Raw genomic sequence first — 14,809 nt, forward strand, 5'->3', positions numbered from 1 at the left:
CAACCTCTAATTACCTCCCCCAGTTTCATCTTCATTTAATTACCAGCATTAAATAATTAACCCCTTCACCCTCATAATAAAACACAATAGATTTAATTAATCCACTTCTTCATATTTCTTTCCCTCAACCGTATGCATTTCTCACTATGCATTAACTTCCCTGTTGGTTATCTGATTCCCCTGTGGATGCAGCCAAACAGCGTGACCAGATAGTTCAGGTAGTGGGTTCTGCCAAGGCTGTGAACAGGATGGGCCATTAGAAAGATGGCAGGCAGGGGCTGTGCAGTCTATTACAGCAGCGCAGGCCCTGGGAAGAAATAACATATGCTGCCTTTTGAATTCCACATGGTATCACGGTTCCCTTGCTGACCCCCCCTCCTTCCTGCCGGCAACAATTATCATAAATGTTTGATAGAAGTTATTGCTGCTCAAGGGGGACACACAAGTTACTGAATCCTAGAGATTCCCATACTTTTTCCAACAAAGAAATGCAATGTGGGATCATTTTGATCACTACATTTATGAAAAGATAGATCATTTTGTGTGTATTTGATTTATTGGGTTTTCTTTAGTATTATACCTTAGATGAAGCTTTGAGCACATTTAAAGGTTTACAAACATTCTACAACCACTGTATACTCACAGTGAGCCTTTCTCTACTTGAAAATAGAACAACTGCATGTATACTAATGATAAATAATTCTAAACATGAAAATAGCAGTCCAGCTTCTCAGAATACAAATAGCCATCTACTGCAAATGCTGAATGCCTGACAAAAGCATCAATGTTATTTGTTTGAATGTATCTCTATAAATAAATAAATAAAATATATGAGAAAAAAAGGTTGTAGGTTATATCTCATGTGATCTCACTTATCAACAGGTATCAGGTTTGGCATACTGGGTCAATAGATATTGATAAATCATCAATATCATCAGTAGACAATGGGGCAATTCAATTCTAGGCAATGTGAGAATTAGGGTACCCTATATTTGCATATTTTCCTCCCCACCTCTATGGGGTGCGAGGCAAAAATGTGCAATGTTGGTGGACTCGAGGTGCTCTAATTGAATTGCCCTCAATGTGCCCATTTCCAGATATTGCTTAACTTCAACTTCAAGCATGCACTAAACCTTGGTGATTTTGTGTCCGATTTATAATTTAGGGCCGTATTCGATTGGGAGCGAAAAGCTGGAATCGGTGCAAAAGTTTTGCCGATTACGTCATTTCGCCAGGCGGAAAAGTATCGCCGTATTCAATTTGAAAGACTTTCCGCCTCAATGCAATGTAATAGGCGAAAAAGTTTTGCCTTTGAATAGCAGGCGAAAAAAAGTGCAGAACTGGGGTTTTGGGGTGCAATATTGCGGGAACCCCTGTGCAGCCTTCAGACAGTCCCCAAAGGTAAACTGCGTCAAATTAAAAAAAAAAAAACACTTAAGAACGCCCCAAAAAAATCACTTTCAATTTTGGGTTGAAAAAAAAATGTTGGGGGACAAAGTTAAAAACTAGCCAGCTAGACTCTAGGGTGGTCCCCAAGTATGCCCCAGGTGTTTTTTTCATTGCAGGTGCTTGCGGCAGGTGGATTTTTTAAGATTTTTTAAACTTAAGTGTAGCAACTTTAAAATATGCTGACCCCCATTTTCAAGACCCCAAATTTGCTAGGATAAGATATTTTCTGCAAAAAAACCTCCTGAAAATTATTCTGCACCACTTATACAAAAACGCTATTTAGCAGCTATTGAGCCCGTTTAAAAACACCAAATACCTTCAGCAAGTCAAATCGGGGGTAACCATAGCTAACCCCCATGTCAGAGCATCTTTTGGGTTGTGTCAGGCTGATTTCACCAAATCTGACAGTACTTTCCGCTTGTTTAAGTTTCGCTGGGTCCCGTTTTCACCTACTTTCAAATTGAATACGGGGATATGCGGGCACACGCGCGATACTTTTCCGCATGCAAAGTCCGGGAGTCGAAAAACTATCACTGGTGCGAATAAAATTGAATACGGCTCTATGTCTATAGGACAGTAGCTAGAACAGCACACCTATTAGTGTAGTTATAAGTTATGAATGCTTAATTATTATTTGTCAGCAGTACAGAGCTCACTCTGATCTTATTTGCAGTTTTATGTCAATGTTCCTTACTTTTTTTTTTATTATTATTATTGCAGATTTACCAGCACTCTTTTACTGCACAGTATGCCCTATGTAACCTCATCACAAGGTAAGATTTCTATGATCACTTTTTTAATAGCGATAATTTCAGATTTATGTCGTATTACGGTGGGGGGAGTTAAACATCAGAAAATATATCAGTTGGTAGTACAGCCATATGATTGAAAAGAAGAGACAAACAGCTGAAAACCATAATAAGTGCAAGAAATATGAAATAATCTCAGGATGTGAATTTTTTGCAATATCGCATACCGTCCATTAGACATTGCTAAGAGTCCTTGCTTATATAAACTGCTTCTATGTTAAACAAAAAACACTACTGAGGTTTCCTGCCATTCCATTACCAGGTATTGCCTGGATCTATGTATTTGAATGGCTTCTGTTCTCCATGAGGGAATTACCGATTGTAGCTCCTTTCTAAAGATTACAGGTCTCATTATATGTTCATAAAGATCTTATATCATCTTGCAGCTGATTTTCATATGCATGGGCCATATTATCACGCACAAGATAACTGAGGTCAATCCTGAAGGTCTAACTCCTGGAATATCATGCAGTTTGGCTACATAAGAATGGCCAAAGCAGACACGAATAACTATTCCACACCTTAGGTCAAATGTCCAGGTCACTTCCGGCTCCAATGCAGTTTGTTAGTGTGGTCAAAAGATGACGTCACACACAAGTCAATTGCACAGTTGCTGTTGTCTCCTAACTCACTGTATTCTCCTTCAAGCCTAATGCTGATACTGACAGTTTAAATAGTATCACAGTACTAGCAAGAGATCACATTGTTTTAGGCTGGCATACTGTGAATTGGCCAATATCAGCTGCAATACTGAAGTATACGTGGGCACCATAAGGTGACAATTTCCATAATTAGCAATTAGTGGGTTTTTTTCCAACTGAGCAATCATCATTGTTTCTAGATTTTCCTTTTCTCTTGTGTATGAGGTAACAGTGACACTTGAAATAAGCACCCGGCAGGCATATTAAAAGTTCTGCAGAAACAGATACTTACCGGCTATGGTATACGCCACTGAACACATAGCTGAATCGTACATTATTAGTGTCTGCTTTTATCGTTTACTGTTCTGTGAGTAATGTTTAGTTTTCAACATTACTGCCTCCTGGGTTTACATTAACAGGTTTGAGATCTTATAATAACCAGGCATGTTCTTCTTTAATATTGTAGCAGTTATGTGATAAAAAAATTATGTTATCTCAGCTTTCCAAAAGTTGCTCACAATTGCCATCTACTGGACAGTGCTCACAGTACATCTTACATATTGGAGATGTAACAGCTGGAGAGTAGGAGACTGATTATGTACATTTCCTCCTAAAATTTGTGAGAGCAAAAAATATTTAGCAGTGCTCTGTAGCATATTTATAGCACATTTATTATATTATGACGATCATGTTTTACTCAGATTTTCACAGATTTCACAAACATGAAGTTTCCCATGGCAGCCTTATTTCAGATATTTTGCTGATAATGTTTAGGACAGTGTTTCCTAAATCCTACCTCAGGGAACCCAACAGTGCATGTTATCCAGGTCTCTTCACACCTGTGTTCCAGTAACCAGTTAGGCAAAGCAAGCACTGTTAGGCAGGGCCAGAACGAGGGCCATTTGAGCAGTGTGTCCGCATGAGGGCGCAACCCCATGGGGGCGCAGTGCTGCGCTGGGACCGATCAGTAGGGATGACCATCAACCATCGATGATTTAAAATCATTGATGTTTTATGGCTGATATGTTATACTTTTATCATCGATGGTGGAGAACCTGATGGTTTCCCACCATTAACGGTAGCTGTCTGCCCGATGGTTGTTGGATGTCCCACCTCTTTTACAGGCTGAGCTGTCATTCACAGCTCAGGCCCACCCCTGGCTCTCAAGTAAGAAGCAGAGCCAGCCACAAAAACAACGATGGCAAAACCATAGATGGCTACAGACTGAATAGTTACCGGCCATCAATAGTTTGTGTCACCATTGTTGATAACCATCAATGGATACCATACCGATGGCCATCCCTACCAATCAGCCACCGGTAGCACTTGGGTTACTTACAACCCTAGTGTCCTGGGGAAATTATTAACTGATTGGCCAGCCCCTCCTCTGTCCCGCCTCCTCTCTGTAGTCTGTGAGGCCTCCTCTCCTCTGTCCCCCGCACCTGCTCAGCACAGTTCCACCTTCTGCCTGGGTACATATATCTACACCTCCAGTGAGCTCTTCTCACTATCATGTGGGGGGTGGGCATCACTGGGACTATTCTCCTTCACCGCAGGTAGATAATACTGTCAGAGCAGAAGCTGGGACTTATTGGAGTCAGAAGAAGCATAGAAAATATCGAGGCCATGAGGAGGAGCTGAGCAAGAGAAGCCTTAATGAATGCAGGTGAGTCAAGTACTCAGGCCCATAGAGAGTTGGGCCAGGCCCCCATACTTTTGGGGGCATGACCTAATCATGGGAGACGTGGCCATGTCGCCCTTAGAAAAAAAAAAGAAAGAAAGTATTTGCAGCACGCTGAATGGAGGTGCTCTGTAAGTCCCTCCACCAGGGACAAATCCAGGGGGGGCGCAATCATTGTGATTGCTCCGCCCCCATCCCCGCATAAGCAGAGGAGACTTCTGCTGTTGCTCAGAAGCAGCCCAGCAGTATGTGCTGGGCTGGGGAGAGAGGCTGCTGACAGGTAAGAGGTAGGGGTGCAGTGGTAATTAGTACCCGCATCTCCTCCCGGCACCCCTGAAAATACTATGGGGGTTTTAGGATGAACAAGATGTGGGGATGAAAGGTATTGGATATTGTTTGACATCATGTAACTCCTCATTTGTTCTGAGAAATATGCAAGCAGCTTTGCATTGCATCCTTGCAAATATGTTAATGCATTAATGATCCGAGCTGGGTCCACGGATGCAGCATCGGATCATCTGCATGATCCCTGGCCAGCTGAGTGACTATGGGGTCACACAGACTGGCCATCGCAGATGAGGGAAAGCGGTCAGGAAATGTACTTCAGCTGACGGAGATCCTGGCCTCTTCCCACCCCCCCCCCCCCAATGCAAGCGCCACACCTCCGTCTTGGGAAACGGAGGCCGTCACCACCCCTGGCGCCAAACGGTAGCGGACTGTCAATCACTAACAGTCTGCTGCCGCTCTGCGTACAGTCACGCAGGACCCTTACTGAACATGCGCAGTACAGATCTGCTGCCTGCACAGGTTCCAGATTACCGGGAATCTACGCACACTGCTGAATGTGTCCCAATGTACAGTATGTTGCTCAAGTTTTGTGCATCATGTGTATAAAGGGGCAATGTAACATGTTGCTTACATTCTTGACTCCTCTGTATTCTTTGTTTCAGATTTTGGGAGACACTAACCTAAGTATGCCAATTAGGTTTCAGTAACTTTAAAATTGACACTAAAATGGAAAATTGCTGTCTGGATGTGAAACACCTCTCTAAACAAAGTACAGATGATATTGAGGATTGCTGCTTCTCTGACCATTCTGGATATTTAACGAAGTGGAAACGCAGCATATATTGATGATATCTACTCCGTTCCCCCTGTTAAGCATATCCGTTCCCCCTGTTAAGCATATCTGTTCCTCCTGTTAAGCTCATCCGGGTCCAAACCTGGAAGTAAAGGGATTGCATAAGCGATCACTTAGCATTCACAGGCATGGGGTCTTATCGGAGCCTGTGTTATTATGAGCATCTCACTCTTGATCTATACCAAGAGAAAGCATTCCAAATGGCCTTAATATTATTGTATAGATATCTAAAATAAAGCAAAAACAGTTGATAGTCTGCGGAAAGACATCAACATAACTACAGAAACTACCTCAGAAATGGCAAAAAAAATGCAAAAAATCTAATTCTGTTGTAATTGTGTCATTGTAGTCAACCCTAGCAACCAATGCAAACAGTGGCCCTGGCACAAGAGATGGATGGAATTACAGAGCCGCACACAAGCAGCTGTGCAATTCTGTCATTCTCAAATGCAAATGCAGCAGGAGGTGTCTGTAGGATATGGATACCTCCTTGTGTCTTCTGCAATCCCAGCACTAGACCAAGGTTGCAGCCTGTGATCACAGTCACAACCATTGCGACCTTTGGCCAGGCTGTGGTAGCTGAAGCTTAACGCAGCCTGCCTGGGCCCTGGCAGCTGCTAGAAAACGGGGCGACTCGCCCCCATTTCCCGGAATGGTGGCTGGCCACGCCCCTGCTCCACCACTTGGGTGGTTTGCGAGTGAGATCGTAGGACCATTCTGCAATGTTACGACTAAGTGGAGTCAGCAATGCATCTATATAAATACCAGTCGGTTGATTCAAATATTTTAAATATATAGGATTGTGTTGATGTATCCAAGGATTCTATGTATAATAAACCACAGCTAGCGTAAACATTTTCGGCTCCTTTGTTATAGTCCGGGAGAGCTGACCGTCTATCAAAGTATAATAGCTGTAGAAGTTTTAACTGAAGTTCTGTAACAAAAGGGGCAGAAGTTCTGGTGCAGTGGAATATTATCTGCAACAGTAACTGTCACTGTAAGAAATGGAAGTAATGGCTTTCTGGGTTCTCCTAAATCCCAATTCCTAAAATTAGAACAGAGACAAGCTAAGGGATCTGGAAACAGATGTAATTTACAAACATCATTTAGAAATAGAATTACCTTATTCCGAAACGTTTTAAACTTTCCTGGAGTCCCAGAGGCAATGTGTTAGAGATATGGCATTCTCCCAATTCCGAAGCTACCATATATTTATGCTGTGCCGGTGCTATATGGGCTCTATATATAGTAGAAACGTGGTGTACTTCCTGTAAATAAGCTGATTGAAGAATACGAAGTGTCGAGTCAAAATGTTGAAATAGATTTGTAGATGAGGTTAGCGAAGGTATATCTGTGTACCAGGCTGTCAGTGTTATCCCATTCCCTTTGTCTATGAGATGAGCAGTTAACTAAGGTGGGATATAAGAATCTGGATTTGTTTTGTATGGCATATTGTAATAGAAAGCCTATGGGATCAGAGTGGGAAGAAGGAGACAGAACAGGAGGGATAGGGGAAACATAATGTCTGGCTTACAAGTACATATAAATTAGCTATGAGGAATATGATGAGTACATTGAAGATCAGAATATGCTCAAAGTTTACCTCCCGGATGGAATACTTTGGATGCAGTATTTAACCCCTTCTCTCTTCAAGACAGGAAAATTTTATTGGGCAAAGAAGGTAGAAAGGAGGGGGTTACCCCATAAAGGGGCGAATGGGGAGGAGAGATATGGTCTCTGTAACTTAGGAGCTATCCATGTGCTATAATTATCTTTAATATAACATTGGAAGGTAGCGTTTCAGGAATGTCCTGGGATTTGGAATGGATTAGAGCAGCAGGCAAGTACTGATGACAAAGAGCTGCATGTAATCACACATCAGTATAAACACTTTCATTTAACATCCACTGGGAGATGTACTAAGACTTGGAGATTGATAAAGTAGAGAGAGACAAAGTACTAACCAATCAGCTCCTAACTGTAATTTTTCATACACAGTCTATAAACTGACAGTTAGGAACTGATTGGTTGGTACTCTATCTCTCTCCAAGGCTTAGTACATCTCCTCTAGTTGCTTATATATCTAAAAAAAATAGATTCCCATCACTTTTAAATGTATGTCTGCTAGGAGTAACACTGTTTGTTATCTCTTTACAGCTCTTTATTGAGTGTAGACAGCAGTGATATCCTATAGTGCAGTGGTTCTCAAACTCGATCCTCAGGACCCCAAACAGTTCATGTTTTCACAGCAGGTGCACAGGTATATTCCTTACTCACTGATGCTGCCCATCCACTAGCAGACCACAGAAACGACAGCACGATTACGACATTGTAATCGTGCTGTCGTTTCTATGTCTGTGATAAGCCTACACTGAACGAGGAGTCGTCCATTGCAGGCTCATCAATCATCTGGCAACGTGCTGAACCTGACGTTATCGTCAGGTTGATCAGCATGTTTGCACGATGATAGATGTCTAAACGACCAGCGGGCACACGCGCTGGTCGTTTTAGACATTTTAGGCAAACGATTTGCAAACTATTGAACGATCGTTATCGTTCAATCACTCAACTTAATCGTTTAGTGGACGGGCAGCATAACACATTTAAAAAGTTCCAGAGTTGGAGCTGATTATTTCACTTTTGATTCTGTGAGCATTCACAGTTTGGGGTTCTGAGGACCGAGTTTGAGAACCTGTGCTATAGTGAATGCTTCCTATTAATATGTAGCCTAGTACTGCACCAGTTCTCTGGAACCCTTTACCTTGCTCAATAAAACTGTGCTTAGTTTCTCATGCCTTTAAGCAGTTGCTGAAATTTTTTTCCAGAGAAGCTTAAGTTGAAGTACCCAGAGCAGTGTCTGAGCCAGGACCCTCTAACCCCCTCTCGCCACAAACTACCCTAGCAGCTACTGTTAGCAGTATAAACAACAAACAAAAATCTGGTGCTACCCCTTCCAGGTGAATTTGGATAGACATAATAATAAAATTGATAGTAAAGAAATAATAAAATTATTATTCTGACTGCTGCTTATTGAACAAGGGGTAGGAAATATATATATATACACCTACACCCACCAAGGAATAGGAAGAAAAGATAGTACATAAGCGCTGTCAGATAATAGTTTAATACCAAAAAAGTTTATAGATAGAAAGATTACACCAAAAATATGTCAGAATAAAATACAAATAAAAATCACATAACAATTAGCGCAGATTGTCAGTCATGATTAATATCCAGATGCAGAAAAAACGAAGTTTCTCCGCCTCCAATACCATTGTGTCCTGAGGAAGCCACTGAAAGTATTGGAGGTGGAGAAACGTGTAGACTGTTTCCTGCATTCTCTTCAACCTGCAAAGTGCTGACCGGTCAACACCGCGAACATCACACAGGGCTGCACTGATCCGTTGCCACAGATAGAGCACGGCGGCAACGGATGAAAGCTGTCCTATCCCACACTGACCGAGACTCAGACTCCCTATGGGATAACCAACAGCGGTGAGACAATGACATGTTATAAAACAACCACCACTGCATACAATACCCTGCGGCGGTTCAACATATATACCGCCAACGACAAGTGTTAGCAGGAAAAATTCAATTTCTTCTCATACCTTCTGTGAGCCCTGCATGTGACTTAAATAACTGGGATAAACGGGACTCGTATACAAATTGACAGACTGCACATGAGTTTTGGCTATCCCCTGCCTTATAAGCCATGCAATATTGGAAATAGGAATACCTATTATCTCCCACATGTGTGTTATTTTATCTCCAGATACAAATAGGAACTGAACAACAAGCTCATATACCGTCATTGGAGATTTTCGGTGCTTTTTCAGCTTGATAGATATATGCTGTTTTTATACAGAAAGGAAAGCGGTGGATATATTTTGTGCACATAAATGGATACAGAATTACAACTGTGTTACTATTAATATGATACAATTTCTGAAGCAACAAAATACCCACTGGCTCCTTTCCTCTGTTTTTTTCTTAATTTTTTCTGCATCTGGATATTAATCATGACTGACAATCTGCGCTAATTGTTATGTGATTTTTATTTGTATTTTATTCTCACATATTTTTGGTGTAATCTTTATATCTATATACTTTTTTGGTATTAAATGATTAGTTATCTGACAGCGCTTATGTACTATCTTTTCTTACTGTTAGCAGAACTATATTGATTTAATGCCAGGCTCCTATCAGCATAGGCCCAACCGAATCTTCAGAACTTGTGACTTCTCTAACACTGCTGCCATGTTTCATCTTGAATTCCTATCCTCAATCTACGTCATGTTATTGACAGTTCTGATGCTTAGGATGTGGAGAACCAAATATATAACAGCTGTGATTCTACAGGTTTAGAGCAATGTAATTTTATTTTCACATTCAAACTCGTAGCTCCTGGTGCACATGATGTCATGACATCACTGAACAAGCGCTAGGAGCAGGACGATGAGCGCCTGGCGCATCCTACAGACATTCCCTGTGCATTTCAATGTAGCGCCAGGCCACTCCAGGCACCTTGTAAGATAGAAACAGGTGCTGTTGAGCAAGGGAAGATTAACAATGGAGCAGATGGGACTACAGCTCCATGCCTCCACATAAAAATATGCCCATAATCATGGCAACATGATTGCCAGCCACCAACATATCAGCCATAAATCATAAGTATTAATATTGTATTTCAATTTCCCTTTCAAAATGATGTAGTGATTCTACTTTTATGTATTTGGGGAGATATCGGAGCTGATAGCGAGTGTTCATGCCTATAGCACTGGCCACATCCACACAGCACTGGCCACACCTCCACTTCTCTCAATAGGTCCTTGATAATTTTTAGCTCCAGGCCCATGTGGCTCTTTATCTGACCCTGCTGTTGGAGCTGCAACCTGCCACCCCAACCTCCTTGTGCATTAAGTAGAAGTTTCAGGCATGTCATGTTCCAGTCACTTCATCTTGTTCCGTTTTCTAAACACCAATAAAATCTCTTTGTTTGGGGGTGTGACCTAGCATTTGAGGGTGAGATTTCGGCAAATCAGGATGAGGTTTGGACAAAGCAAAACATTTTATCACAAAATTGAGGGTGTGTTAAATGTTCTCCTTATTTTGTGTCCTCGCATGGAAGTTATAGATACTCAACTATTTACTTTCCTTAATGGAGCATTTGGCTGTAGCGAGAAATATGTATCCAGATTAAACTTTGCTATCAGAAGTCGCCAGAGCACATGCCATCCATTTATGGCTGAAACAATGGCCCATACTACCAGCATTAGTTACCTGATATATAACAAATCATAATTAGATTTCTTCATTACCGGCCAAACATTTATTATTTAGTAATTGGCTGAAAAATAGGTCACTCACTGCAGGAAGCAGCCAGATTTATAAAGCAGATGTTATGCTGCTCCAGAAATAATGAGCTTCTGCTTTCCAATTTATATAGATGATAAAGTGTTTTTGTTGCATTACAATATAAAAACAGTAGGCATGCGGCACAATATTATATTATTTCATTAATATAAGACTTTATTTTCTATACATGTTATTAATAAGGGTTTTTTTTTCTAAACTCATTAATAGTTTTCGCTACCAAAACAAAATTTGAAATACAATAAATTGTTTAAACTTTCCTGTAAAGGTTCCATAATTTAAGTTATTGTTGCTGTAAGTCATGAATTTATCTTTCGTAATAACAAAAAGTACCCATTCTGTACTGTGTAGAGCAGTGATAGGCAACCTGATACACTTTGGTAGCCGCATTAGACAGCCATCTATCCTTCAATACAGCCGCATATTACTCTTAATCTCAGTGTTAATTTAAATGAATACACTGAATTGATGAAAGAAACACCTCTCTGTAGTAGCATATCAGCAAGCCCTGTATACAAGCATCACAAGTTGTAACAGAAGGGTGTGGTATGATATGTCGACATTCATAATGAAAATATGAGATGGTCAACATGGTTATGACCGTCATATAGTTGTTGGAAATATGTGTGTACAAGTTGATGATGTGGCAGAGTTTCTGTACATACTAGTGAATGCCCTTAGACAATGAACAGCCCAGTTACTTAACCAGTGGGGAGGTTTTATGGATGGTATAATGGGTACAGCCGTACTCACTGTTATATTATACACACTGGTTGATGGAATGGAGTGGGGTGTCATACAGCTCACTAGCCAATGAGAGTATGCGGATACTGGGTAGAGGTGCAGGAATCCTGAAACAGTGGTTGTGGAAGCAATATATCACAGGTCCCTCTGGATCTAAGTGGAATACTTGTGTCTCCCACTTTGGCACTCTAACACAGTGACAAGATGGCACCTCTCACACACATTAGTAGCCTCAGCGGCCATCTTGGAACAGGGAATGAAGCCTCCCTGGAGGAGAAATATGGAAGTGCTCTCCATCTTCAACAATAGTAATACTGGTGTATTTATCAAATAAGACACTTTTTTTTCCTGAAGATGTACAATCCCATTAAACACTATCACAAGACAAACATACATTATCTTATATCAAATTATATTACTGAAGTTCTGATAATTCTAAATGTAAACTGCAATGCATTTAAATGATACATCGATCGCCATCCCCAGCCTATGTTATTTATTAAATGACTTGTATGCATCAAGTGCATTGTATACAGTGACAGCCATAACATCTACCTAATGCTCTTTCAGTAATAAAAGCATACAGAAATTCAGTGCAATGTCCCAGTTCATCAGATTGGAATGAAACACATATTCTCATCAAAGGGGCAGTTTATCACTGGGGATATTTACCTTTTACATCTATAAAATGCTGAGTAAGCTCTGCAGGAAGGAGGATTAATGCTGTTTTTCTAGCTAAATGCTTCCTTTTGTTGCCTGGGCAAAAGAGAACATCAAAAGGAACCAGGCAATCATAATAATAGATCAAAATTCTTGTTATGTACTTTAGTGTCTTGAGTAGAAATGCTCTTTGGTAAAGGGCAATGCACTTTACTGTTGTGCAGTAGACTGATGTATGCTCTAGAAAGCTCTGTAGCATAGTAGACCATTTGGGAGTGCAGTAGAGTGCTCTTTAGTGTAGTGAGTCACAGATGCAGACATTTTACTAATGCCCTCTGAGAGATCCTGGAGGTGGGAGGTGCAGGGAGCATGAGGCTGTGACGATTTGTGGCAGCAGGGCTGGGGCTACAATGATGCAACTACTGCTGCGGAATTGAGTAGATCTAGGAGGACGGTCTAGTTTTCAGGACTCTAGGGGGCCTATTCATCAACACTAAAAGGCCTGGTAACCATGCGGGAACGCTAGTTTACACATATTTTAGTTTCCGGGCCATTCAATATCAGTGGTCCGATAGGAAAACCTGATATTCAGCAAACTCCGAAAACTGGAAATTTTCTGAATTTGCTTCAGAGAACAAGCGCCATCTTCTGTAGCTGCGATGCTAACCGCGAGGACAGCTGTCCCTGCACCGGAGCAATGATGAATTGCTCCAGTGTCACGTTTCCTCCACTGCGAGTTAGATACTTAAGTATCCCTCGCAGCAAGATGATTACTTAATCACCTATTATGAATAGGCCCCTAGGAGAGCTCTGAAATTCAGGAGACTTCGGGACATTCAGGGAGAGTAGACAAGTATGAGCACGGATGTATCTATAATGAGTTAATGGTGACAACCCCTTCACCTATAGACGATACTTATCTGTCAGTCGGCGTGGTGCATTAGAGTCAGGAAAATGCCAGTGCCAGTTTACTTGGCGTATGCATGGAGAGTGCACATGGGTCCCCTCTTCTCTTAATCTTCCCTGGAATATGAGTGTAGGACAATGCTCTAAAAACGAGTGCATCAGACAGCTATCTATGCAGTATAATGTTCTATACTGTAATGCAGTGGACTGCTCTGCAGTTAAGTACAATATTACTCAGTGTATCCTAGGGCCTTATTCAGACCCGCTTGCGAGCGGGTCGATGGTGCCCTAGTACGCATGCGCATGACGGAGGGAGCGCCGTCGTGCGCATGCGCGAGACCCGAATAACGACGGGGTAGCCGTCATTATGGGTCTCGCACCAAAGGGGGCGTGCTGTCGATGGTGAGTGACAGCACGCCCCCTTTGGTGGGCGTGCCGGGGGCGTGGCTGCCAGACGGAGGCGTTCCCATGGGAACGCCTACCGTCTGGGTCCGGCCCCACTGACATCACTAGTGATGTCAGTGGGAGTGATGTTGGCTCTGATAGAGCCAAAATCACTCCAGGGCTTGCGGTCACCGAGACCCTACCGCAGAGTCTCATCACAAGCCCGATGGTCGCAATGGTCTTGACCATCGCGACCATCATCATGGACGCTTGCATAAGCTGTGGGTGGTAACCCACAGCTATGCGAGAGTCCAAAAGGCCGCTCCAATTTTAGGTAGGTGGGCCCTGATTCAGAGCAAGCGCTCTGGTCAGAGCGTCCGGCTCTGAATCAGGCCCTTAGTGTGGTATAATGTTCTATGGTGTTTTGCAGCTAACTTTTTGTAATTTAAGACAGTACAATGTTATACTGTAGACAGTAAAATGCTCTGAAATAAAAAAAAAGCTATATGCTTTAAATGTATGTGTACACTCTTGGGGCTCTATTTACTATAATCCACATTTTTAGTACAGATTGTAGTGTGATATTAACCCCCCTCCCTGTGACCCCCCTCCCTTAATTACACTTACGTCCAGTGATCGGGGCTCCGGTGATGTTCTCCGTGGCTCCGGTCAGCTGATCTCCCATCCTGCACTGGGACCTGGTCAGCTGACCGGGTCCCAGTGCAGGATGGGAGACCAGCAGACCGGAGGGAGGACATCACCGGAGCTCCGATCTCCGGTCCCTGGACTATATATTTTAGCAGTGATCAGCGTGTGGTCTGTTTAGACCACACAGCTGATCACTTGGGCCGGCTCTGGGCTCTGCTCTGCCTGTTAGAGCGGAGCTGGAGTCCGGTAACCGGGGGAGACCCTGGATAACGCCTCCAGGTGGCGTTAATATAATAGGGTTTCCCCCCTGAATTTTTTCACAATTTATTTTTAGTAACTACCAGACAGATCGCATTTCTCATTACAAATA

General features: G+C 42.2%; 1 protein-coding gene across 1 annotated transcript in view; it reads left to right on the forward strand.

Annotated features, from left to right (window-relative positions):
* Positions 1–14,809, forward strand: part of DPP6 (dipeptidyl peptidase like 6) — a 587,423-nt gene that overhangs the window by 389,547 nt on the left and 183,067 nt on the right. Inside the window, exon 6 of the mRNA XM_088450360.1 lies at positions 2,170–2,222. Within this exon, the coding sequence (XP_088306486.1) occupies positions 2,170–2,222 (53 nt within the window). The remainder of the gene's footprint in view (positions 1–2,169; positions 2,223–14,809) is intronic.

This window comes from Taudactylus pleione, unplaced genomic scaffold (genome assembly GCF_031769625.1).
Source record: "Taudactylus pleione unplaced genomic scaffold, aTauple2 ptg000517l, whole genome shotgun sequence".
Classification (NCBI taxonomy): Eukaryota; Metazoa; Chordata; class Amphibia; order Anura; family Myobatrachidae; genus Taudactylus; species Taudactylus pleione.